The sequence below is a fragment of the Uranotaenia lowii genome, unplaced genomic scaffold (genome assembly GCF_029784155.1).
Source record: "Uranotaenia lowii strain MFRU-FL unplaced genomic scaffold, ASM2978415v1 HiC_scaffold_603, whole genome shotgun sequence".
In the NCBI taxonomy this organism is placed as follows: domain Eukaryota; kingdom Metazoa; phylum Arthropoda; class Insecta; order Diptera; family Culicidae; genus Uranotaenia; species Uranotaenia lowii.
The window spans coordinates 1-25,000 of record NW_026598538.1 but is presented as its reverse complement, the minus strand read 5'-3'; the positions used below and the strand labels follow the sequence as shown (position 1 = coordinate 25,000).

The following is a 25,000-nucleotide window of genomic DNA, read 5'->3' as shown; positions in this document are numbered from 1 at the left end:
AAAAATACCTTTGGGCGCGAAACTTTAGCGCCTGAAGTAAGGCAACCACCACGTGCTAGATTCATACGCTTACCGCTTTTCGCTTCTGCTCAGAGTAGATTGTTTTTATTTCGAAATTAGTTTCGCTTTTTAAATTGTAGATAGAAAAGTTTTTGTTTTTGAATTACTTGCTCGAAATTGCTCGCTTTGCGTGAATGTCTCTAATCCAGCAATGGCCAGTGCACTCAAAACTATTCTGTGATATTTTTATTTCGTCCGTTACTAGGAAAACTCCGACGATAACCGGGACCTGTCGACCACTTCCCTGTACCAGCACATGGGTGACAAACCCTTTGACCTGACCGATTCAAGTAAATTTTCGTGAGTATGTTAGTGGTAAAACAAGTTCTTCCGAGGAGCTTCGAACCAATTTTTTGGAAGCTAGGCTACCGGCAACGGAGCCTATCGGAAAATATTTGATTCTTGGAAGAGCTGGACTTGTTACTGTTTCGTTTGACACTTTAAGAAAAAAAGAACATAAAAACATAGTAAGATTTTTTTTCTCTTATTTTAACAGGTTCACTCGATCCGAATTTGATGACGCAGATTCTCGATTTAGTTTTAGCAATTCAAGTTCGTCACCAGTTCAAGTAAGTTTTCAAGAACAATCGAATATTGTTGAGCAACTTTTATCAAAAATCTTTCCCCTCGAAACAGGCTGGAAATGGAATCGACAGGGACCTGAGTGAGCACGATTTTCCGGAAACTCTCAGACACGCGGCACGATCTCTGGTGGCCCACGAGAGTTCCCTGGGAGTTCAGGTCATCTCATCGTCCGGAGGGCACATCATTGCCGTAGCAAACCCGGCTTTGGCACTGAGTCCGGCCCTGAGCGAGGCCATCACCATCAAGCGGGAGGCCATTTCGCCGGAGTTGTAACGACACCGAATCATCAACAACAGCATCACCCAACGGAGGATCATCCGAGGACACAAAAAAGCTAAAGACCCAAAACTCATGTACTAATTCAGGGCATACCCTTATGATAACCTTTCGTTTGCACATCTTTTCGGCAGCTAGTCTAAAAACTTTATAAAAGTTAAAAATTTTTCAATGAATTTCTTTTTTCGGCAATTGTGTTTATCACACTAAATTTTATTTCAGACACATAAAGACTGTTACTAGGTATATTCGGTTCCTTACTTTTTTTAGGTTCAAGTTAAATTTTCTAGATAAAAAAATAAGCATTAAAATTTTTACGTTCATTACTCGACCAGCTTTTGGTTAGATTCAGTGCAAACATCACTTTCAAGAAGACTGTTCAATAAATACACATTCAAACTTTGTTATCGACCAAATTTAGGTTTCTTTCATTTGCCTTGTTCTAGATTAAAACTATAAATATGTAAATAAATAGATGTGTACACATGTGATATTGTGTATATATTTCGTAGCTGTAATACAGTTCTCTTCGAGCACAAAATAAACCTATTTGTCATGCAAAACACATTATTGAGCATAATCCGTACGTACAAAAGCACCCTAATTGTAGTTCTTCAACATTCGTGAAATACAAAAACATTATTCTAAACAAGTTTTTTGCATTCAGTGTACCAAGAAATACAACCAGTAACATTTTAAGAGTAAAACCAAATAAATGGCAAGAATACTAAGTAACGAACGTGTTCCATTTCTTCGACTTCCAAAACCGAAATTCCTAAACGGGTTCCGTGACCTTCTCCTTGATCCAATCGACGAACTTGGCCACCCTGGTGTACACCCCAGGGACCTCTGCCCTCGCACAGCCAATCCCGTAGGACACCACTCCGACCTGATAGTAGTAGAAAGTCGTGCCCTCACGCTGCGGCAACATCAGCGGACCGCCACTATCACCTTGACAAGAGTCCTTGCCACCTTCCAGGACCCCGGCACACAGAACCGCATCGTCGAACTGCTTTTCCGAGAAGGATTTGCCGATCTTGGAGTATAGTCCGCGGCACTCGGTGTTCGAAATGATCGGGATTTGAAGCTCCTGGAGCACTGTGGCCGCTTTTCCGCCTTCCTGAGTTCGACCCCAACCGGCGACGAACGGTGTGAAGCCTTCGAAGTTCTTGGATCGGACCGGTTCACCAGTTGGCAGACAGATTGGGCGAACGGCGTCTGAAAAGATGGAAAAATTATATGATAGTTTGTGCATTTCATCATAATTATAATTTAATATAAACCCAAAGCTGTTTTCAGAAAATATGACATTATAAATAATATAAAAGAATTATGATTTCGTTAGAATTTTGCAATTCGGAATGCGAGTGTTATAGAAATAGCTCAAAATGCATTTGAATGGAAATGGTGTCATTTGTATGGAAGAAAAAGGTAGGGAAATTAGGTAGGGAAGGAGAAGTGAAATAAAAAGCGTAAGAGGACCTGTATCCGTAATCTATTCTTGGGTCTAATTTAAAGGGTGTCCACGATGAAATTGCCACACTATGAAAGTGCTCTAACTTTTGTAACCGTTGATTAGAATTAAATGAAAAATTGGATGGATTTAGTTCATAGTGCATTGTTTACATCCTGCAAGTTTTAAAGTCCTGTGATCAAAACTCGCGGAAAGGAAGTTGGAAGAACAGCTCGTGCGTGATAAAATCTTGCGTATTCATCACGAGAACAAGGATCTCTTGTATCGTCCCATCGCTAACAAGTTGGGGATCGCGAATTCCACGGTGTCGCGAGTGATTAGACAGTTCGAGGAACGATTGACCACCGATCGGAAGCCCAGAAGGGAAGGAAAAAGTATTCCGTACAACACAAAAAATCACAACCGCGTTATTGGGGCCTTCAACCGAAACCCGAACGCCTCCGTTCGGAATGTGGCTAAGAAGCTGCACCTAAGTCGAAGTTTTGTCCAGAGGGCCAAAACTAAGGCTAGGCTTCGAACGTTCAAGGAACAAAAGTCCCCTAAGCGCGACGAGAAGCAGAACAAGTCCGCCAAAACCCGTGCCAGGAAGTTGTACCTCAATATGCTGACGAAAGTTGAATGCTGCATCATGGACGACAAAACATATGTGAAGGCCGACTTCAAACAGATCCCCGGCAACCTGTTTTTCACGGCCAAGGATAAGTTCAGCGTTCCGGAGCATGTCCGAATACATCTTTACGACGATGTATGAATTTGTGGGTGTTCGATGAAAAAGTTGACCCAGATCCCAGATTTTCCTGTAGCAACAAATCTTTGCTTCGCTGTATCTCATATCTCAACAAGCCGATTTTTCTAAACTCAAGTTTTTTTTTCTCGTTAATAGTTCATATAATCTGCGTTTCGGGTCATATTGACCCGAACAACTTTGGAACGTTAACATTATTTCAGAAACAGGCCAAAATGCAATTTGAGTACGGCGAGATTAAAAAAAAACCCACTTATCGATTCAGCTTCAATGACTGTTATAATCAAGGCCTTTGTAGTTTTTGAAACTCTTCCATCCAAAGACGAAGTTTTTACCTGTTATAGTTCTCAAAATGATGTTATTTAGGGATGAATCATCCTACAGGATGAAAATCACAGAAAAAAAATGATGTAACACTCCTACAAAAACGTTAATCCTAGTGTGAAGCCATCATTAGAGAAATGCATACTGTAGGGTCGCCCCTCGGCGAGAGATACGCAAGATTTGAATCGATGTAGGGCTAGGTGGGGTAATTATGAACAAAATTTCTGCATTTGGCACACTTATAGCCACCATATGTTCATTTCTTATCATAATTTCTGAAAAGCTGCCAATAATGATTGTTTCCGTGCTCTTCATCATTCTGTAGAGCAACTTTTATTTTTTGGTCGCAACCCACGACCTTGAGACGTCTGTTCATAATTACCCCGTCTGTTCATATTTACCCCACTGTCTAGGGGGTAATTATGAACACGGATTACGAACTTGGTATAAAATTTTTGAAAAGTAACAGTAGTTATACGTTACATTTGCCCATAGTAAGCATTGTATGGTGGTTTTTTACTTAAAAAAATATGTTCATAATTACCCCAAAACCTGTTCATAATTACCCCGAGACTTGTCCAATATCATTTATATGATGTCAGAAAATCTCAATTCAACACCAAATAATGAAAATAATTAACAGTAACAAGAAAATGGGTTGTTTTATAAAAAACTCAATTCAATTTATGTATAAAACTTGTAAAAAAAACAAATGTAATCAAAAATAAGACGGAAAGCAACAGAAAAAAAGCTTTTTAGTGTTCTTTTTTATTGATTTTTTCTAACTTTTGTTTCGGGAGTAAAATTTCTTTGTTGCATCTTTTACATTTTGGTTGGTTTGTTTTTTTCCGTTTCTTAATGTCGTTGCAGAACATTTTTATTTGATAGAACCTCTCCATACCAGTGAAATTTTGGGCGAGTCAGGCTAATCGATATTTTTTACATACGTTTGAAATGTTTTTGCAGCAAACATCAAGTCTTCACCTAAATGTCGTGGGCTAGGCTTTTCAGATATCATGAAATTGAAACCTATACATATACAGAAAATTTGAAAATCTTAAAAAAAACTCATTAAAATCTTATTGGATCAGTGAACAGTCATTTTTTGCAAGGCTTCTCAATTCTATATGATCGACTGTTTTGAAAAATATTCACACTAATACATTTTTAATCACCTCTACACAATTTCACATTAGTAGCTGTATTCTCTAAAAAAAATTGAAGTACTGCAGAAGTTTTTTCACCAAGCTGTAAGAGAAAACCTTCAACCCAAAACAAAATTCATTTTGTACCAAATTAAAAACAATGTATTCGAACAAATTAACATTGAAAAAAATTATCTAAGTATCAAAATAAGACTGCAAGAAAATAGATTTAGGATCTTTGTTATCCGGATGTACCACATAAACAATTATTATTTGCTGTAATTCTAATGTTCTGAATAGCAGCACGTTGTACAAATATAGATACAGGAAAATTAATCTTTTTGATCTTTGCTTTGTGGACTTATTCACCTTTCAAATTTATTAAAGTTTTTCATAAATTTTACTGTTGACCACAGAGACTTAAAGTTCATAATAATGTTAAATTTCACGTGGTTATGAATAAAAGCTCAAGCAGCCAAAACACTTGGTGAATTTTATTTTTAGTAAAATTAAACATTCTTCAAGTTTAGTTCATAACCTTGTTATTTATCAATACAAAATAAACTGGTTTTGAAAGGACGTAAAACCTGTTTCCGGTATTAGAGAACTATTCCTGGAAAACAGGTTTTCGGTTTTGGTATTACCGGTAAAACTATCCTTACGCACAACTCATTTAATCTAAGAAAACATTTGACTGCCTTTTTTTTCTATCAATAAAAAGCAAGTTCTTATCACTAATTTTTTAAATAAATTAAGACTTGTTTAAATGTGATAACGGATCAAGCTTTTTTTTAATTTCTGTTTTAATCACTTTTTTTACTTTTGAAATTTTATTTTCAGTATTGATAAAATTGTGTTTTTTCAAAGACTGAAAAGAACTGGCATAGCTTTTTTTAAATCTCATTTTTAGAAAAAAAAATCAATTTCTCAAAAATTCAAAACCTAACATTTTACAATTTGCGGACCTAATTTTAATATCAAATTTATTGAATTTGGTCCAGTGGTTTCAGTGTTATAGAATGCCGAGTGTTATGTTTCCCGGATAAGATTCCATCCTTAATATGTGTTAAGATCTTATAGAAGAAGGGGGGGGGGGGGGGGAGTATAGTTTTTTAAGAAATCCTCTTACAAGGGGAGGAGGAGGAAAGGGGTCTGGAAATGCTTGGGTAACTAGTGAATGGCCCCCTAAGTTGATGAATAAAACATTTGACCATCGAGACGCCAAAGAAATGGCAGGAAATGAATAAGAATATGTGTTCATAATTACCCCATTGGACGAAAACTATGGGGTAAATATGAACACTCATCTGTGAATCAGTGCGAATAAAATTTTTCAAAATTTCTTCAAAATCCAGACAAAGCATCATAAGCTGGATGTAAAACAAGTGATAGCAACATTCTAGCTGGATTTCCTATGATCAGATATTCAAAACATTGAACATTGTCGAAAACGATTTCCGTTTCACGGGGTAATGGTTTTTTAAAACGTCGGAAATGATATCATGAGGATTTGAAAACAGATCGGAAACAGCTTATAGCTATCCATTGGATGTTAAACTACCACTTTTGGAACTTTTTGTTTTAATTCATCCCCCACAGCAGCGCGTATGGCACTTGTTCGGAATTACCCCGTGTTCATAATTACCCCACTTGACCCTACATATTCGAAAAAAACTGAGGCGGCCTTGAAAAACGGGAAGGAAAAGAAAGACAGTTGAGGCGTACACACGTGTAGTGGACAGGGGTCCAGACGACGATCAATAAACGTGTTGTAATCATAAAAATAATTGTGTTACATTACGGAAGTGGTACGATGTTGCAATAGATGTTTTGGATAGTTTTATCGAGCCTTGTCGTTTAGATGGAGTTGGAAGGAGGATTATACGACATTTTAAACAGAATGATGGAGAACGCTTCGCGGAATTTGTATTACGTTTGAGGCAACAAATATCAGAATGCGGTTTTGAAAAATTTTCATATGAAACTCGAGAAGTCCTTATCAATATTTTCTTAACTGATGCTATCGTAGAAGGTTGTTCCTCGAATGAACTACGAAAATTATGTTCCCAGAAAGATTTGAGTTTAAGTGAAATTGAAAACCTACTCTGGAAGGTTTTGAGAATAGGACAAAAAGGTCGTTTACAAAATTTTCTGCCGTTGAAAGTGAAGGTCATATCGGTATTCGGATGATGAAGCAACATCTTCGAACTTCCCTATGGGGGCCTAAAATGGATGCAAATGCAATGTATCAAAACCAGATCCTCCTGAACCGATGATCCGAAAAGAGCTTCCAAACGCGCCATGGGAAGATATCGCCATAGATATTTTAGGTCCATTACCTAATGGTGAAACTTTATTGGTCGTTGTAGACTATATTAGTCACTACGTTGAAGTACGTGAAATGAAACGAACTACTGCATTGGATACCATTTACGAGCTTTCCTAAGTTTTTGCGATATTCGGTGTACCAAATAGCATGAGAGCAGACAACGGTCCTCAATTAAAATGTGACTGTGAGGAGTTCAGACAATTTTGTGCTGAGTTTGGAGTTCGGTTGGTCAATTCTCTTCCGTATTGGCCTCAACAGAACGGTGAAGTGGAAAGAAAAAACAGATCATTGTTGAAGAGAATGAGAATAGCTCAGGCATTGGATCAAGATTGGAGAAAGGTTCTCTACCAATATCTTCTTACTTATCACTCTACTTCGCATCTAACTACCGGTCATTCACCATCAGAGCTTATGTTCGGTAGACGAATAAGGAACAGACTACCTCAGGTGCCACAATTAGTACACGTTGACGAAGAAGTAAGAGATAGAGATCGCGTTCAAAAACAAAAGGGGAAAGAGTATGTTGATGCTCAACGAAAAACTAGAATTACTTCACTGGACGTTGGAGATCAAGTGATAGCCAAGCGATTTCGCAAAGAAAACAAACTTAGTACTGACAACGCCCCAGAAATGTTCGAAATAATACGGAGATCAGGAGCGAACGTAACATTGAAATCCATAAGCAGTGGAAAAGAATGCAGGCGCAATATAGCGCATTTGAAGAAATTGGTAAACGAAGAAGATCAAGATGGAACCAAAGATCGTGCTGTGGAAAATTCAGCAAGTCATCAGGAACCTTCGACTTACTCATTAAATAGTTTTTAAAAAAATAAGGGGGGGTTGTAGAGTCGCCCCTCGGCGAGAGATACGCAAGATTTGAATCGACGACATATTAGGAAAAAACTGAGGCGGCCTTGAAAAACGGGAAGGAAAAGAAAGACAGTTGAGGCGTACACACGTGTAGTGGACAAGGCTCAGGAAGACGATCAATATACGTGTTGTAATCATAAAAATAATTGTGTTACATTTATTTGCTTCGGAACTCTACATATACTAACTTATAAAAAAATGTGAACACTTTATAAAAAGCAATGAATGTTTGTCAAAAAAGTTTTGTGTTTCATTTCTCTATGATTCAGAGTATAAAAAACGGTACCTATTCAAAATTTTCACCGTAGTTACGAAAAATAACTTTATCAAAATATGTGATTATGACTAAGTGTTAACAAGCAAGTCAAATAAATTTCGCGCCTCCGGCGGAATTTCATCACACATTACTCTAAGCTTGAGACATTTCATTTTACGTCATTGCATATATGTCGTTCACGAATCGAAATACTTTTTTATTGTTAATTTCGATTTGCATTTTAATCAACCTTTTGAATTGAAACTCTAATCTGGAGGTACAAAAACCTTACCTCGTCTTCAGGGTTTTCATTAAAAAGTGTAGGTAAAAAAGTTAAGAGTTTGAAACAAATCATTTCTGCAAAATTAATTCGTCGAATACTAATTTTATACATTAACAAGTTGGAGGCCATGTAACAGGAGTTTATCTCTCACGATGGTCCACGGAATAAGCAAAACAAAAATTTAATCTAAAATCTTCTTTATTACTTAAAATTTTTATTTCCAAAAAATCCCTTCATTAAAAATATTATGCTGATATGAAATATTCTTCAAAAACCAATTTCAGTCTCATTTTTTTTTGTGTTTCTTGTTTTTTTTTTAATGCTCAACATAACATTCAAAAAAGTTGTGATAAATTACACAAGGCCACAAAATTGACATTCTTCCTAGGTACAAACATTTGAAAGCTGAATTTGACAAATGTCGGTGCCCTGAATCTAAATATGCAATTTTTCTATCACCTTTAGTGATTGAAATAACGTTTGAAAATAGGTTCATTTTATAAATTCTTGCACTGTTTTGGAAAAAAAAATTAAAACAAAAACATAACATTTTAAAGTAGAAGTTTTGAATCAATAATCAATTTTCCTCAAGACATAGTAATTTTGTAATTTTAAGTTCTGTGAAAAAGGTTATAGCAGTTTTCTATTTGTTTATTTTTCCCATTTAACAAATTTTTGAAAAAGTTTTAAACCAAATTGAATTTTAGACAATTTTTAAAACATTAATCCAATCGTTTTGCATGTTTCAACAAATTTAATAAAGGAAATTAAGTTCATTTTTGTGTTTCTGCAGTAATGTCAGAAAAACTTGTAATGATACCTTTTCAAATTTGTAAAAACAGTAGAATTTAACTTGTTAGATCGTCATCAGCAAAATATTGAATGAAGTGTAATTAACAAATTCAGAATCAGTTTTTTTATGTAGATTTGTTTATCAATCAATTATCAATGGTTGATTTTACTTTAAACTTACACATTTTAAAACTTATAGACATTATCACCGAAACTGAAGATGAAAGACCAAATTGACAAAAGATGTCAAATCAATTATTAAAAAATTGACGTAAGACGTGTTTAAAAACTTATCTTTTCAATTTTCCTATTTTGTTTCAATTTTCAAATAAGTGCAGTTATTTTTAAATTTTTAAATAAATTTACCAATAAATTTAAGTGTTAAACTATTCAAATTTTTAAAAGTATTTTTGATAAGTTTGTCTTTGTTTTTCAATTCGGAATTTTTGTGTCCTGGTTTTGAATTTGAATCTAAATTTTTGATAAGAAACATAGTTTCTACCTTCTTCTCTTTCCAAACCCTAATATTTCAATTGAAGGAGACAAAGTCTTCAGAGCTTGAAATTTTTAATCTTTAAAACCGGTGTTTGAAAATTCAAATAAAATTAAATTCAATCATCCATCAACACATTTCAAATCGTGATTAATTTTTTTTTTTTCAAATTCAAAATACTGCAGAGGAATTTCGCAATTGCAAGCCTTCAATCAAAAATCAAGTAAAGAAATGTAAATTAAGATGAATATTCAATAACAATTATCAGATTCCTAACAAATTTGAACATGGATAATTTTTGACCTGATCTGACATTTGTTGTGAAATTCATTTTTTTTATGTGTTTTGAAAATATTTATTCCAAACTCGAAAACAAGTCTGCTTGGAATTTATTTTGAAGCAAATTTCCAGTTCGGAATAAGGAACATCATTTGAAAGAAAAAAATCAACGACTAAACGGAAATATTTAGCATTGATTCGAAACTTTCATTATGATTTGTTTTAAAAATTTTGATTTTATTTATCAGTAGAATGTTTAATTTTTGAGTTTGTGGGATAATGTCGAGTAAAAAAAAACTGTGTTAGAAATCAATTTTCTTGTTTATTGTGTATTTTTGGTTTTGTTATTATTTTCAGATAAATTTGAATCTCGAACATAAACCCTAACCCCCATGGACTGGTCTTTTGCACGGGCCTGCTTCGTAAAAAAGTTTGTTCTCCACAACCAAATCTATGATTTGGAGGTTGAGCTCCCAGATTCCCAGACATTATGCAATTTTTGGACACCCTTATGAATATTTTTCATTTCCAATTATCCAAACAAAATTGAAAAAAAAATGTATAAGCTTTCTGAATATTTTAGAACCCAGAATTTTTTGTAAAATCGAATCTTTGAAAAGTGGACTTTTTTTTAGATCGCGTTTGCGGAATCTCTTAACACTATTTTTTAGTTGTCCCCTTCCCAACTTTGTTCTCCACACTCCAAATCTATCATTTGGAAGTTGAGCTTTCAGATTCCCAGACATTATGCAATTTCAAGATTCCTAAATAATCATACACATTGAGAAACGTATTGATGAAAATATTAAACAAACTTTGGATTCAAAATATTCAAAATTAAAACAATAAGTCAAATACTTATCTGAAAAATTTCCTTTGATAATGAACAAAGCCACTTTATTTTTGCTGCTCTCCAAAAATATTTGTCAACCGCAGTCATCGTTCAATTCCAACTACAACTTTGTCTAGCCCTCTGCCACGCAACTCGACAGATATACAAAATGCCAGTAAAAATTCCGCTTTTAATTACCTTTTAAATTTTCACATACCCTACACGGTAATTAGTTTTCACCATTAATTAGGACTATCCGCAGAAATGAATTTCTTCCAATAAAATCACTTGAAAGCGACAGAGCTTTGTCGCCAGATCATCCCTACGTTTGAAACCACCTTTTAACAATCCTAAAAACACTTTCTTGCTCTTTATTTCAGAACTTGGACAAAAAACTCTCCCTCAAATTTCCAATCTCATGTTGAATTTGTTTTTTTAGAGACAGGAAAGTATCATGAAACACAAATTATCTTCGTAAACTATGATTCATGAAAGCTACCGATGTCTCTTCCAAATCCGCGACCAGTTTTCGTTGAGCCATTCTGCTTCTTAGGCACAGTTAACACCGTACAAACAATCGCCTATTTCAAATTTAAACTGATCAATCTGTTTGTTGTACAAAAGAACACTAAATCTTAAACTCAAAACAATTATTTACCCTTGAAATTGTTGAATTTTATCAAAACTTTGCAGCTCCGAAAAAACGCGTGCTGCACGTGCAACCAATGCCTACTTCCTTCGGATTTGAATGGTGTATTTCTCATCAAAACAATTCTTCGAATTACCTGATTAACTTATAGGTACATACATAATTGGTAAAATATCAACATTAGAATTGAAAACATGGAATTTAAATATGAATCCACATTTAAAAGATAATTAATGAATTAATACCACAAAATTAAAAAAAAAATCTAACGGTAGTGCAGCAAAAAAGGTTACGGTTTGACTATTTTGGTCAGGCTGGCACCGGAAGTCCACTCCGGGACGCGATCCCACTACTGCTTACCGCGGAGACTTTTAGCTGCTGGTTTTCACCCCTCGCTCGGTTCATCTCTCTTTAGCCAACCTGAATGCATCGGGCTCCCCCATTGCACCCATATTGACGGTCAGCTTAGTGCGGACGTCCCGTCAACATGGACTTACCCGGCACACAGTGGATCCCGACCTCAAATCAGTCCAGTAACCCGACCCGTGAGTAGCCACGTTACAGGTGATGCCAAGCACCCAGTCGAAAGTCGGTGCTGGCTGGTGGTGATCTGTTGGTAAGCGTCGGCAATGCAGTTGCGCGTTTTTTGTTGCCTACGTCTGGTTTTGTTGAGGGGAAAACGATTCGAGCTCATAAAACAAAACCGGTTAGCGTCAGCACCAGGGATGCCATCCACTGCATTGTAACATGTTATTTTTTCTCAAACAAGTTAAGTTAAGTTAAAAACGTTCCTCTTTATTAAATTAAAACAATGCACAACCAAAATTCTACCGAGCGATAACAATCATGAACTTCAAACACCTTGATTAATTGAATTATCACTTGTAGATCCAACAACCTAAACGTTTCCTAGGGAGCTCTGTTTGAGACCAGCGCTGTTCATATGAAATAGGAAAAAAACACGATAACAAATCCAACTGGCATCAAGACGCCCGATCTAAAAATAGAAATTCCCCAGGCAAGCAGCACGCATGCGTGTTCATTTTCGGTTTCGTTTTTTCAACTTCAGTTTGTCCGCACCGCATCTCCCCAACGTGTTATGGTATGGGTTGAAACGGCCAATCGTAATATAAAACTAGGGTAAACGAACTCATTTTCACCTCAAACGTGGAATTACTTAAGGAGCAGATCAAACATTGTTTAGGTGTCTATTTTTTCAGAGACATGCTTACATGAGCTAACTGTGACATAAATAAGATGTGTGGCATGAGTAGGTACATTTACCTTACTGCTCGAATGTGGAAATTTCGAGCAGTACGAAACGTTGGTCGACCATCCAATAATACTCGGCTATGTCAGTAAGATCAAGGTTATGGGTTCGATTCTCCAAAATTGCTTTTAATTTTTTGGAAATTTTTGTAAACATCTTTCCGAAATTTGAATTCTACATTCTGAGTAAGAATTGATCTCTGTATAATGATTGTTCTCAATTTGAAATTATGAATCCGAAGTTTTATTTTGGATTCTCATTCTAATTTTGTTTAAATTCACACCCCTTCAATTTTGAATTTTGAAATCAATTTTTTTTTTCAGGCTAAATTCAACGTGCTAAGCTAAGATAGGCAAAAACAGTACTAAATTTTGTTAAATTGTTAAATTAATGATTCTCGGGTTATCCTTCCAAATGTTCTTATTTCTCATGAAATGATTTTTCGCATTTCTACCTCTAATTGATACCAACAATTTGGATTATTGTAATTGTAATTTCTATCTCTAAAAATCTCTATCTCTGAAGCTCTAAAAATAGATGAAATGATGTGCAATAACTTAAAGTGTGTATTTTTATTTTCAAAAGTAATTTGTCTGCATTTTTTCGCTTTGGCTCTGATCTGAGTGCTATAATATTGATCAGAATCAGAATCAACTGAATGCGTATGCCAAAAAAAAATCAAAAAAAAAAGTTCAATTTCGAGACAATCACTCCCAAACTAGGGAGCAGATAAAGTATGTTTTCAGTAAAGGTGACTGACCTCAAGTAATCTGGAAGAAGCGGGGATGAAGCTGGTTTAAAATTCCATTTAAAAAAAATGATTTGAATGAACCAGTAAGCTTTAAAGCTTGTTTCGCAATTTTTTCATTACACTATAGTATATGACCTTTAGGCTAAGGTTGCCCGAATTTTTCCAGCACGTATCCGGGTCGGACAAACCGGGCATTTTTTATATTAAAACCTGGCCAAATCCGGGCATTCGATTTCAAATTGACGACCATAAATCCGGGCAATATGCGGGCAAATGTTGTAAAAACTAAAAAAATCCTGAACAAAAAACAAGAAAAAAATATATATATTTTTTTCATCAAAACTCGTTGATTGATTTTAAACCGTATTTTAGGCGTCCAAAAAACCTTTCATGATTATTTTTAAAAAACTTACTCAAAAAATTTCATTTTGGAGGGGTTTGTTGGTTTTTTTTTTTGTGTTTAATTTGTCAAATAAAGTGAAAAAATCCGGGCAAAATTCGGGCATCTTTCAATGAAATCCGGGCAACCGGGCTGGGCCGGACTGTTCTTAAATTTAGTATTAAATATCCGGGCAATCTGGCAACCTTACTTTAGACCGCTGCAAGCTTTATATGGAAATTTCAAATTCTTAAATTTTCACACCTCCCATAACTTTTTTGGTAGTTCTTGCTGTCAGAAATAGAAACACAAATTTTGGAAGCGACCCATCCAGTCCTGAATTAGCGCAGGGAGTTTAAATTTTGTATGGAACTTTGTAAGAGAAAACTAATTTTTTCATTCAAAAATCTCCAGAGATGTACTGATAGTTCCAAAAAAAAATAACTTTGGATGAAAAATATTCCTTGAAATATTTATGTAAAAAGCACCAACCAAACTCTTACCCCAGAAAAGATATTTGATGTTATACAAATTATTTTTCAAAATTATTTTTTTTAAATTTCTAGCGTTCTTGACTGATTGTTTGAAAGCTGTTTAACCGTAGGACGAGGATAAAAATCTTAAAAAACTGCTTTGAATAGCTAGGCAATTTATTGATTTAAAATACCTTTGCAAAAACATTGCATGAAGTTATTAAAAGGTCTTGCAAGCAAAGTCTGCAATTTCTAAATACTTTCAATGGATTCAGATATTTTTCTTCGTTAAATGACATTTTTGCAGTGGTCAAAGATCATATTTGGAGTCTTCTAGTTACCTTTTCGATTCAAAACTCTTAAAAAATCCACCCTAGAGTGGTTAAGAAAAAACGGTCTGATTTAAGACTCGCTCCTTCTTTATTCTACGTGTTAAAAAATCGAAAACATCGAAAATGTTGTGTACAATTAAGCTAAACGGACATATTCATAAATTATAGTTGGTTGGACAAAATATTCAAACCCTTTTGGATTAGCTTTTCTTAGAAACTTAGAATAAGAATTTTTCGTCTTCCTTGACCTAGTCTTTTGTAATTTGAAGGTTGCCTTAAGTAAAATCACAATAAGAACTGCGAAAGCTGAATTGAGATCCAAATTTTAAATGGTCAGAATTTGAACTCAGATACTAAAGCAATCCAAAATTCAAAACAAATATAGAAAATGTTCGCACATAAGTATTAAGTTCATACCGCTTTAGAACGAAAAATAAAAGTTAAGCAGCCAAAATTTCAAAAACTGAAGATTAAAAAAACACTCCAATTACACGTTGGATGAAAACAAACGTAAGCAAATTTTCAGTGTTGCAAATCTTTAACTTCAATCTGTTCTATCTCGATTGTCAAAGAAATTTAAAGTGGATTAAAAAAAAATCGTTTGTTTCTTATTCTTCTAAATGCTCAACATCACAATTGAAAAGATTTGGGTAAATCACACAAGGCCCAAAATTAACATTTTTCCGAGGTTCATTGAATTGCAAACGTAATTTTGACAAAATTGAGTGCCCTGTCCGCATTTGTAATTGAAATAACTTTTCAAAATAGGTTAAAATTGTTTTAGACAGTCTGCACTTTTTTGATAAAACTTGAAAACAAAGACATAACATTTTAAAATAAATGTTTTGAATCAATTATCCACTTTCATCCAGACTTCAAGTAGAAAGTAACTTTTCCTCATTTAACGAATTTTTGAAGAAGTTTTAAACCAAATTGAGTTTTTAAAGCATCAATCTAATCGTTTTTTTTTTCAAACTTTCTGCAGTAATATCAAAAATACTTAAAATGATATCTTTCCAAAAATTTAAAAACCTTTGAATTGTACTTGATAAACGGTGATACGGTCAAAATTTGGTCAATATCATCTTGACGTATTTCTTCAATATTGCATTTAAAAAACCTGAACACCCATCATTTTGAAGGTGTATGTGTGTGTAGAATGTTGCTCCTATTTTCTATTTTGGAATTCACTCTTCAGTTGTCAAAATGCCGTCCAAAATTTTGCTCGCGCATCGCGAAAATCTGAGCTACTCGCACGCAAAGCTGTCAAAATCGCTAAAAGTTGTCAAATCAACCGTTACAAATGTAATTAAAGTGTTTAGGGAACGTTTGTCGACAGCCAGGAAGTCTGGATCGGGGGGAAATCGAAAACCGGAAGCCGCTGAGACGACAAAGAGAGTTGCCGGTAGTTTTAAGCGAAACCCTAACCTCTCTCTCCGAGATGCCGCAAATAAGCTGGGTTTATCGTCTACAGCCGTGCATCGAGCCAAAAAACGAGCCGGACTATCGACTTACAAGAAGGTAGTGACTCGAAATTGCGATGATAAACAAAATACGACGGCCAAAGCACGATCCCGGAGGCTGTACACGACGATGCTGACAAAGTTTGACTGCGTGCTAATGGACGACGAAACCTACGTCAAAGCCGACTACAAGCAGCTTCCGGGACAGGAGTTTTATACGGCAAAAGGAAGGGGAAAGGTAGCAGATATTTTCAAGCACACGAAACTGTCAAAGTTCGCGAAGAAATATCTGGTTTGGCAAGCCATCTGTACCTGTGGCTTGAAAAGCAGCATTTTCATAGCTCCCGGGACTGTCAACCAAGAAATTTACGTAAAAGAGTGTTTTGGATAAACGTCTGCTGCCTTTCCTGAAGAAACACGGTTGTTCCGTACTGTTTTGGCCGGATTTGGCATCTTGCCATTACTGTAAGAAGGCCATGGAGTGGTACGCCACCAACAACGTGCAGGTCGTTCCCAAGGACAAGAACCCTCCCAACACGCCAGAGCTCCGCCCAATTGAGAAATACTGGGCTATTGTCAAGCGGAACCTAAAAAAGACAAAAAAAAACTGCTAAGGACGAGCAGCAGTAGGCAAACTGGCTTTCTGCGGCGAAGAAGGTGGACAAGGTGGCTGTACAAAATCTGATGGCAGGGGTTAAGCGTAAGGCCCGGCAATTGCGGCGAAGAAGGTGGACAAGGTGGCTGTACAAAATCTGATGGCAGGGGTTAAGCGTAAGGCCCGGCAATTCGGATTTGGAAAAGCGGAAGCCTAACTGAATATTTTTCCTGAATTTTATACTAATTAAACTCGAAAAAGAAATTTAATTTGATTTTTAAATAAACGATTTCACGGATTTACACGCGTTTTCCCTTGACCAAATTTTGACCGTATCACCCTTCAGTCGAAATTTGACTAAAGAATCGAGTTCAGGACGGCAATATCTACCAAATCAATTATTAAAACATAAGCTCCAAAAAGCTGTTTCTTTGAGTTATCACTTAAATTCTATATATAAGTTTTTATAATGGTAAGACGTGTTTAATGAAAAAATCTTTCTTATATGTTAAAAAAGCTTTTCGATCTTCATATTTTTTAAATTTTCAAATGATTAAATCGAATTTAGAGTACTTTTTTCAATTTTTTAATAAATTTATAAAAATTTTATTGTCAAGCTTTTTAATTTTTTATAAATATTTTTGATAAATTTGTGGATGTTTTTTAATTCTGAAATTTTTTGTGTTCTAAAAACATAAACTTTAAAAAAAAATCCTAAACAAAAATTCAATTTTCAAATTCAAAACACCACAGCGTTATTTTTCAATCAATTCTTCAGTTGAAAAGGAGGAAAAGAAAAGGATATTAATATCTATATGCCTATATATAAAAATGAATTTCTGTCTGTCTGTCTGTCTGTCTGTCTGTCTGTCTGTCTACTGAACCGATTTGCGTGAAACTTGGCAGGTGGGGGTATTGGAGGCCGGGGAAGGTTCCTATTATGGTTTGAGACCCCTCCCCCAAACAGGAAGGGGGGGAGGGGCCTCCCAAACAATAGACAGATTTTTGCATAACTCGAGAACTAACCAAGCTAATGGTACCAAATTTGGCATCGGGTGGTATTTAGGGACGGAGAATATTTCTATGACTATTAGGTACCCCTCCCTCCTCTCAGTGGGGTGATAGGAAGGGGGAGGGGGGCTACCTTACAATTTTTCATAAAACTCGAAAACTAATCAAGATATTGGAACCAAATTTGGCATGGTAAGGTATTTTGATACGAAAAAGATTTCAATGATTATTTGAGACCCCTCCCTCTTTCCAGTAGAAAGGGGGAGTAAGCCTCTTTCCAGTAGGAAGATATAAAGGGGGGAGAGAGCCTCTTTTATACTTTTTACAGAACTCAATAACTAATAAAGCAAATGGAGCCAAATTTGGCATGGGCAGGTATTTGGGAACGTGACATATTCTTATAATTGTTTGAGACCCTTTCCTTTTTCCAGCGGGTAGAAAAGACAGAGGGAGGGAAGTTTCATACAGTTATTACTGCATATCTCGAGAACTACAACAGCAAATGGAACCAAATTTGGCATGGAACGATATTTGGGTACGAGAAATGCTTCTATGAATATTTGGTTTCCCTCACTTCTTCAAAGAGGTGGATGAAAAGGAGGTGGATGAACAAAATTCGGTATAACTGGAGAGTTGATCGATCAAATTGAACCCTATTTGACATGTGAGGGTATTTGGATACGATAAATGTTTCTATTATAAATTGAGGCCCCATCTTTTTTAGCGGAAAGATATAAAGGACGAAAGGGGGGCTTCCATACAGTTTTTTTGCATAATTCGAGAATTAATCGAGCAAATGAAACCAAATTTGGCATCAAAAAGTATTTGAGTACGAAAAATACTTTTTCTATGTGAAACAATTCCTTTCTTGCAGTAGGATGATAGAATTGGGAATATAGGAGGGGAAGAGGAGGCTTACATTTAACTTTTTGTTTACAAAATCCGAGAAATGGACAAAACTTAATATGGAAAATCATTTTGGTATGATTCTACGATTATCTGACACACTTTCAGTGAGTAGGTACAAAGTAGGAGGGAGGTGAGCCCAATACAATTTTGTTAGCATGAGTTCTCAACGAATAAGTTCAAACGAAGCCAACAAATGGACACAAATATGACATGGAAAAGTACTTGGTTACGAGATATGTTTCTACGATTGTTATAGACCCTTACGCTTTACAGTGTAGAGAGGGGGAGAAAGGAGGAGGCTCCATATACATTTTGTTGTAATGCTTAAAAACTTATCAACCAATGGAACTATATTTGATATAAGAGAATTTTTGGGAACGAAAAAAATGGGTATGATTATTAAAGATCACGATCTCCTTTGAACAGGAGGTGAAGGAAAGGACAGGGGAGGGGGCTCTCTTATCAGTTTTTTTAGCATAAATCCAGAACATATCAAGCAAAAACAACCATATTTTATAAGTTGGATTGTTTGCGTACGATTAATTTGAGACCCTCCAGACAGATTAAAACTATCAGATCTTTAACACAAATTAATAGAGCAAGATTCAGAATATTAGTTTAAGTTAGCTTTGTGTTGCAATTCAAAACTCCAGCTGCAGCTCTCATTTTATAGCGGTTGCTTATGAACTATGTTATAATTTGATTTCAAATAATGCCAATGAAACCAATAAATTTTTTAAATAATTTTTGAAAATATAATTTGATTTTGAAAGGTGTAGCAAAGCACACCGGGTCAGCGAGTGAATAATAAATATGTAACAATTATTTTTATTTTCCTAAAAATTAATCATGGTTAATTGTTTTACCTGATCTGAAATTTATTTTATGATTCAGATTTTTTTCTAAATCTGTGTTTTGGAAATATTTATTTCAAATTTCAAAACTAGACTGCTGAGAACTTATTTTGAAGCAAATTACTTGTTCAGTAGAAGAAACATCATTTTGAAAAAAAATATGAATGATTTACCAAAAATCATGGACGGGTCATTGCACGGGTTTTCAGCCAGTAGAATTTTTTGTTATGTTTTTTATCCCTAAATGTATGCAGCAGCCTTATGCTAAACATTTTCAACAGAAAAAAATGTAAAATAAAATTCGAACAAAACCAAAAAATACTTCAATGTTTACGAGTTTTGATCACCGCCAGTTGTTGTTATCTTTTTAAGTTGATATTTTTCGGTGATTGTTGATCACCGAAAAATATCAACTTAAAAAGATAACAAAAATACTTCAACTGCTGCTTTATGCGTTATGACATCACCAGTATATCAAAAACTTTAAATTTTCATACGTTTTTATTTCATTTTTCATTAATTTGTTAATTAATTGTTGAAACTTACCTCTTTTTCTTAGTAGGGTGAAAATCGCATGTTTTTGTAAATTAAATAAAAACTGATGAATCCAATAATGTCAAACTATGTCAATTAAAAGTCCCATAAACCTTAAAACTTTTTATGTACAAGCGGTATGATTATCTGTGGACATTAAGTTTTTAGAAGCAATTGAAGTTAAAAAGCCATTATATATTGTTTGCTTTTCGCTCTTTCAACTGTTTGAATTTTTCTAAGAATTTATTAATTTACTCGTGATTGCTTTAGTTTTTTTATCTTATATAAGTTTTTTTCTCGGTTGTTATCCTTTTTTTAGAAAAAAGATTTTGTCCAATTTATTTCAATTCAATGGTTTTTTTCTTATCAACTCAGCTCGAAAAAAAACTTATTCAAAATTGTTACGAACCTTATTAAGATCGTTATTTAATGACGAAAAACATTTTTGTCATTTCTGTAGTTTTCTATTGTTTGTCAATTTTGGACACTTTTATCGTGTTAGTCATTTTTAATGTTTACATCTTTCAAGAGTTCTGCCAGCTTTGTTTAAGACTCTGTGTATTTTGGAACTCAAGAAGTGTTTATGCGATCAATAATGCTGTTTTATTTTTTTTTTCCGCTCGAATTGTCTCTGGACAATAAATGGACCACTCTATTGAAAAATCATATTTTTGATACCTTATATACAGTCCCCACACAATCATTAGTCACTTATGAGATTCATTTTTTGTTGTTTCTAAATTTCCTCATGGCGCTAAGTTCGGTCTGGTCGAATCCCGACCAATTATATTAGTCAAATTGCTCACAATAGTCACAATTGGTCGGGTTTCGACCAGACCGAACTGAACGCCATCAGCATTTTTTCGAGACACCTGAACTTCATATGCAAATATTATCATCTGAAAACAAAATTTTTGATATTTATGAGCTATAATCAATAGTTTATAATTCAAGGAATTCACAGCGGGGATTGATAATGTATCTCTAAGAGTTTTTAAAGACTCATTACCGGTTTTGGCCAATCCATTGAGACATATTATAAATACGAGTCTGCGATTAGGAGTGATACCAAATACGTGGAAGTGTTCGACTGTTATTCCTATTCAAAAGGTGAAAAATACCCGAGAGGCAAAATTGTACCGTCCGATAAATATGTTGGAAATACAAGAAAAGGTGCTAGAGTTAGCAGTAAAAACCCAGTTGCTACGTTTTATTGAGTCCAAAGAAATATTGATTGCCGAACAGTCTGGATTCAGAAAACAGCATTCAACAGAATCTGCAGTAAAATTGATTCTACGAAATTGGAAGACCAACATTGAAAATGGTAGTTATACAGTTGCGGTGTTTCTAGACTTCAAGAGAGCTTTTGAAACTATCGATCGCCTACAGTTAATAAAAGTGTTAGAAAGAATTGGTATCAATGGAACAGTTCTCGAGTGGTTTAATAACTACCTAGATAATAGAATGCAAAGAACATAATATGGTTCATCTTACTCGCGATACAGGGAAAATAAACTAGGTGTACCCCAAGGCAGTGTATTGGGTCCCTTGTTATTTATACTGTACATCAACGACATGAAAAATTGCCTACGCTATGGTCGCCTCAAACTTTTTGCGGATGATTCAGTGTCCTATTGGAATGGTGAGGACTTACAACTCGTTATACAGGAAGCAAATGCTGATTTGAAAAATGTAACAGAGTTTTTGAAACACAGGAAGTTGTGCCTGAATCTCGATAAAACCAACTGGATGATTATTGGTAACCGCAAACTCGTAGAGTGTTCAAACCTGTTGATTGATGGTTGTGCAATCGAAAGAGTACATCAGGTTAAATACCTAGGAGTACAAATAGATGAAAAGTTAAATTTCGTAGCTCACATCGACTACACTATAAAGAAGATTGCCATGAAATATGGAGTGCTCTGTCGGATAAGCAGATATATGACTTTTTGGTCAAAAGTAATCTACGTGAAGTCTGTTATAATGCCACACTTCGATTATTGCGCTACAATATTGCTTCATGCGTCAGATACGCAAACAAATCGGCTGCAGAGAATACAAAATAAGATAATGCGGGTAGTGATACGATGCAATCGATACACGCCTAGTGCCTTAATGCTCGATATGCTTCAATGGCTGTCAGTGAAACAGAGAATTGCGTATAACAGCTTGATTTTTGTATACAAGATGAAGAACGGAATGTTATCAGCTTACTTGGCTGATGGTTTGCAGTACGGACACGAAATACATAGATACAACACAAGAAGAGCACGAGAATTCAGATTGCCTAGTATTAAAAAAGACATAACCAAACGTTCTGTTTTCTACAACGGGTTGAAAATGTTCAACAATCTACCTGTGAGTATTAAAGATAGTTTGAACATTGGAACTTTCAAGAAACTGATAATAGGATACATAAAACAGACTTTTTGAAACAATGACCAATCCTAAAAAGGATCATATGAAAGTGATGGAAATCTGACGAAGAATCAGACATAATATAGTACGATGATGGACATACGCGGGAGTAAGACGAATAAGTCGTACAGAAATGGAGTAAATAATGTTAACAAGATTATCCATAGGATAAAATGTCCCTCCCACTTCTAAAGAAGCGTATGGGGTGGAGGAAGGACCCAAAAGGGCCTGTGGGACCATCACAAAAAAAAAAAAATGTTTGGTGACTAATAATTGTGTTTGACCGATGATTGTGGGGGGACTGTACATTGCAATGTTTTACCTGTGGATTGAAGCGAGTTGTGGTTAATTTTACAGATCTTTCCATACAAAGCCTTTTGTTTTCATATCAGAAAATGCAAAACTATGGTTTTCGACATGTCTTTAATTTTTTAGCAGGTTGGTTTTGAAGTGGTTCACGGAAAAGCGTATCATGTTTATGAAGCGGCCAGCCGGAAAGCCCCCTACAAAATTTCGGCGTATTTGGTCAACTCTAAGGGAGCAAACAAAATTGATCCTCGTTGAGCATCCACCTAGTGTTAACCAAAAGAGTATGGCGCCGATATTTGGCCAAGGAACAACTTTCGCACCCAAAAATTTAATGTTGAAACACGTTGGAGTAAATGATTGGAATGAAAAAGTGTTGCAATGACTCATTAAGGAGTAATTAACATGATCCTAGTTCAGGTATTTTTATCATATTGCTACGATGATCGTCGCATTATTTCAACTTACCGCTGAAGGGAACGCTAGACTCCAAATACAGCAACGCCAAATCCGAATGGCCATCCTTTTTGTCGTACTGCGGATAGGTTTCCATCTATTAAACGCCAGTCGAGAGAGAAGAAAAGAAACGCAACGTGTTAAAACTACCTCCTATTTAATATTGTCAAATCAATCAACATGAATGTCTAAAACGGGTGCCGTCAATGGATCACAACAGTTAAAACCATAAATAACGGACGCCAACTGACTGACCTTCACAACCGGAATATCAATGTGGTTCGTTTCCGTATCGGTGGATGTATCATGCTCTCCGAGCCGCACCGAGGATCTGAAATAAATTGAATTTGCATTTAACGTGTGTTTTTATTTGCCAAATTTGGCGGCTTCTGCTGATGCTTACAGATCTTTTCGGATGCAATGGGCCGCCGTCAGCACGTGGCGCTTGGTGATGAGTGATCCGCCACATTTGAACGAAACCTCCCCGAGAGCGTTCTTGTAGCCGATCAAGGCCATCCAAGGCCATCCGTTGAGGGCAGCTGGGACTCCTCCCACGACGCGATTGTGCTGAACTTTGCTCACTCCGCAGCCATCGGCGGGGGTGGGCAGTTGAATGATGTCACTTGTCCGACCGGGAGAAGGACCTTCGGTGGGTGGTGCCGGTGGAGGTGGGGGAGGAGCCACTGTTGGGGGTGGAACCGAGGGCGGAAGCACGACCGTACCGGCTCCATCCAGAGGACAGCACACGTTCGGCTGAATGTAGTTGCAGATGGCATTCGATTGCTGAATAAATTTCACGAATTGGGGATCTTTCTGGCGCTTCAAAAATTCATTCAACAGCGATGGGCAGCTTCGTAAACCTGAAATTTATTAGCGAATTAGTGTGACTTGATTTGACAAGTGACGAAGATTCATTGGGCTTTGGGGGTTTCTATTGAACTCAGTCTTAATCATGTCTGCCTTAACTTTTAAGAATTTCATAGCCTAAGTCGAACAACATGTATGTCCGTACAGGTTTAGTATGTTTTTTTAGTGTTCATATATGCGTCTATCGGGTTTAGTGCGTCTAGCAGGCTTTTGAGCCTTTTGAGAGAATGACCGATAAATCAACATTTCTAATCAACTCCCGCTTCCCGCTGATCTTGTACTACTCTTGATAGCTTTTTGAAACTCGGTGTTTTCTAAGGACTTGGGTAGAATTATTTAAAAAAAACTCTCCAATTATTTTAGTAAGAAGCAAATCAGTAATGGTTGCAAATTGAACAGTACAAATCCAAATAATTATCATACACCAATGCCGAAATTTTGGAGAAATCCAAGTAATCACAGATAATAATATTATGGCATAAATTTATGTATGTACGTTAGGGTTGTCATATAGTGATATCTTACTATTATAATATTTGGTGATATCCTTTCATACATTTGATTTATTCAAATGTTTTTATAAAAAATCTATCAAATCAGTACAACCTTTCATCTCGCTTGATATAAAATGTTGATTTATCAACATTTAAGGCATTAGGTGCATTCCATTCGATAGGCGCGGAACTTTTCCCCCTCAATATGTAAGTTTTAAAAATGAGCTCATTGAACCCCAGTTTGCTTGATCCTACGCATAATATTGGGTGACACTTACTAATGCAGTATCCTTCGCGACTGTCCGGTCCAATGCAATCTGCCTGACGCACAACAGGTGCTGACGTGACCGGGGCCAGCGTCGTCGCCGGTCTAGGAGTTGTCGTGGTCGTCGTCGTTGTTGTTGTCACCTCCACGAAAGGTGAGTGGCTGCTGCTACTAGGTGACTGATCGTACTCGACGCCATCGGTACAGCACAGGACCGGATAGCCCCCGGAA

General features: G+C 35.8%; 2 protein-coding genes across 2 annotated transcripts; one reads left to right on the top strand and one right to left on the bottom strand.

Moving 5' to 3' along the window:
- The first annotated feature begins 14 nt into the window (after nucleotides 1–14).
- On the top strand, nucleotides 15–1,653 carry LOC129760425 (NGFI-A-binding protein homolog). Its single transcript, XM_055758076.1, has 3 exons — nucleotides 15–360; nucleotides 557–629; nucleotides 697–1,653. The coding sequence occupies exons 1-3, from the start codon at nucleotides 317–319 to the stop codon at nucleotides 916–918; spliced, it is 339 nt and encodes a 112-aa protein (XP_055614051.1). The 5' UTR covers nucleotides 15–316; the 3' UTR covers nucleotides 919–1,653.
- On the bottom strand, nucleotides 1,172–24,996 carry LOC129760426 (venom protease-like; the record flags this gene model as incomplete). Its single annotated transcript, XM_055758077.1, has 5 exons — nucleotides 1,172–2,139; nucleotides 23,156–23,240; nucleotides 23,399–23,474; nucleotides 23,547–24,003; nucleotides 24,783–24,996. Coding segments are annotated over 5 exons (1,275 nt in total), but the record flags the coding sequence as incomplete, so codon positions are not given.
- Nucleotides 24,997–25,000: the final 4 nt, after the last annotated feature.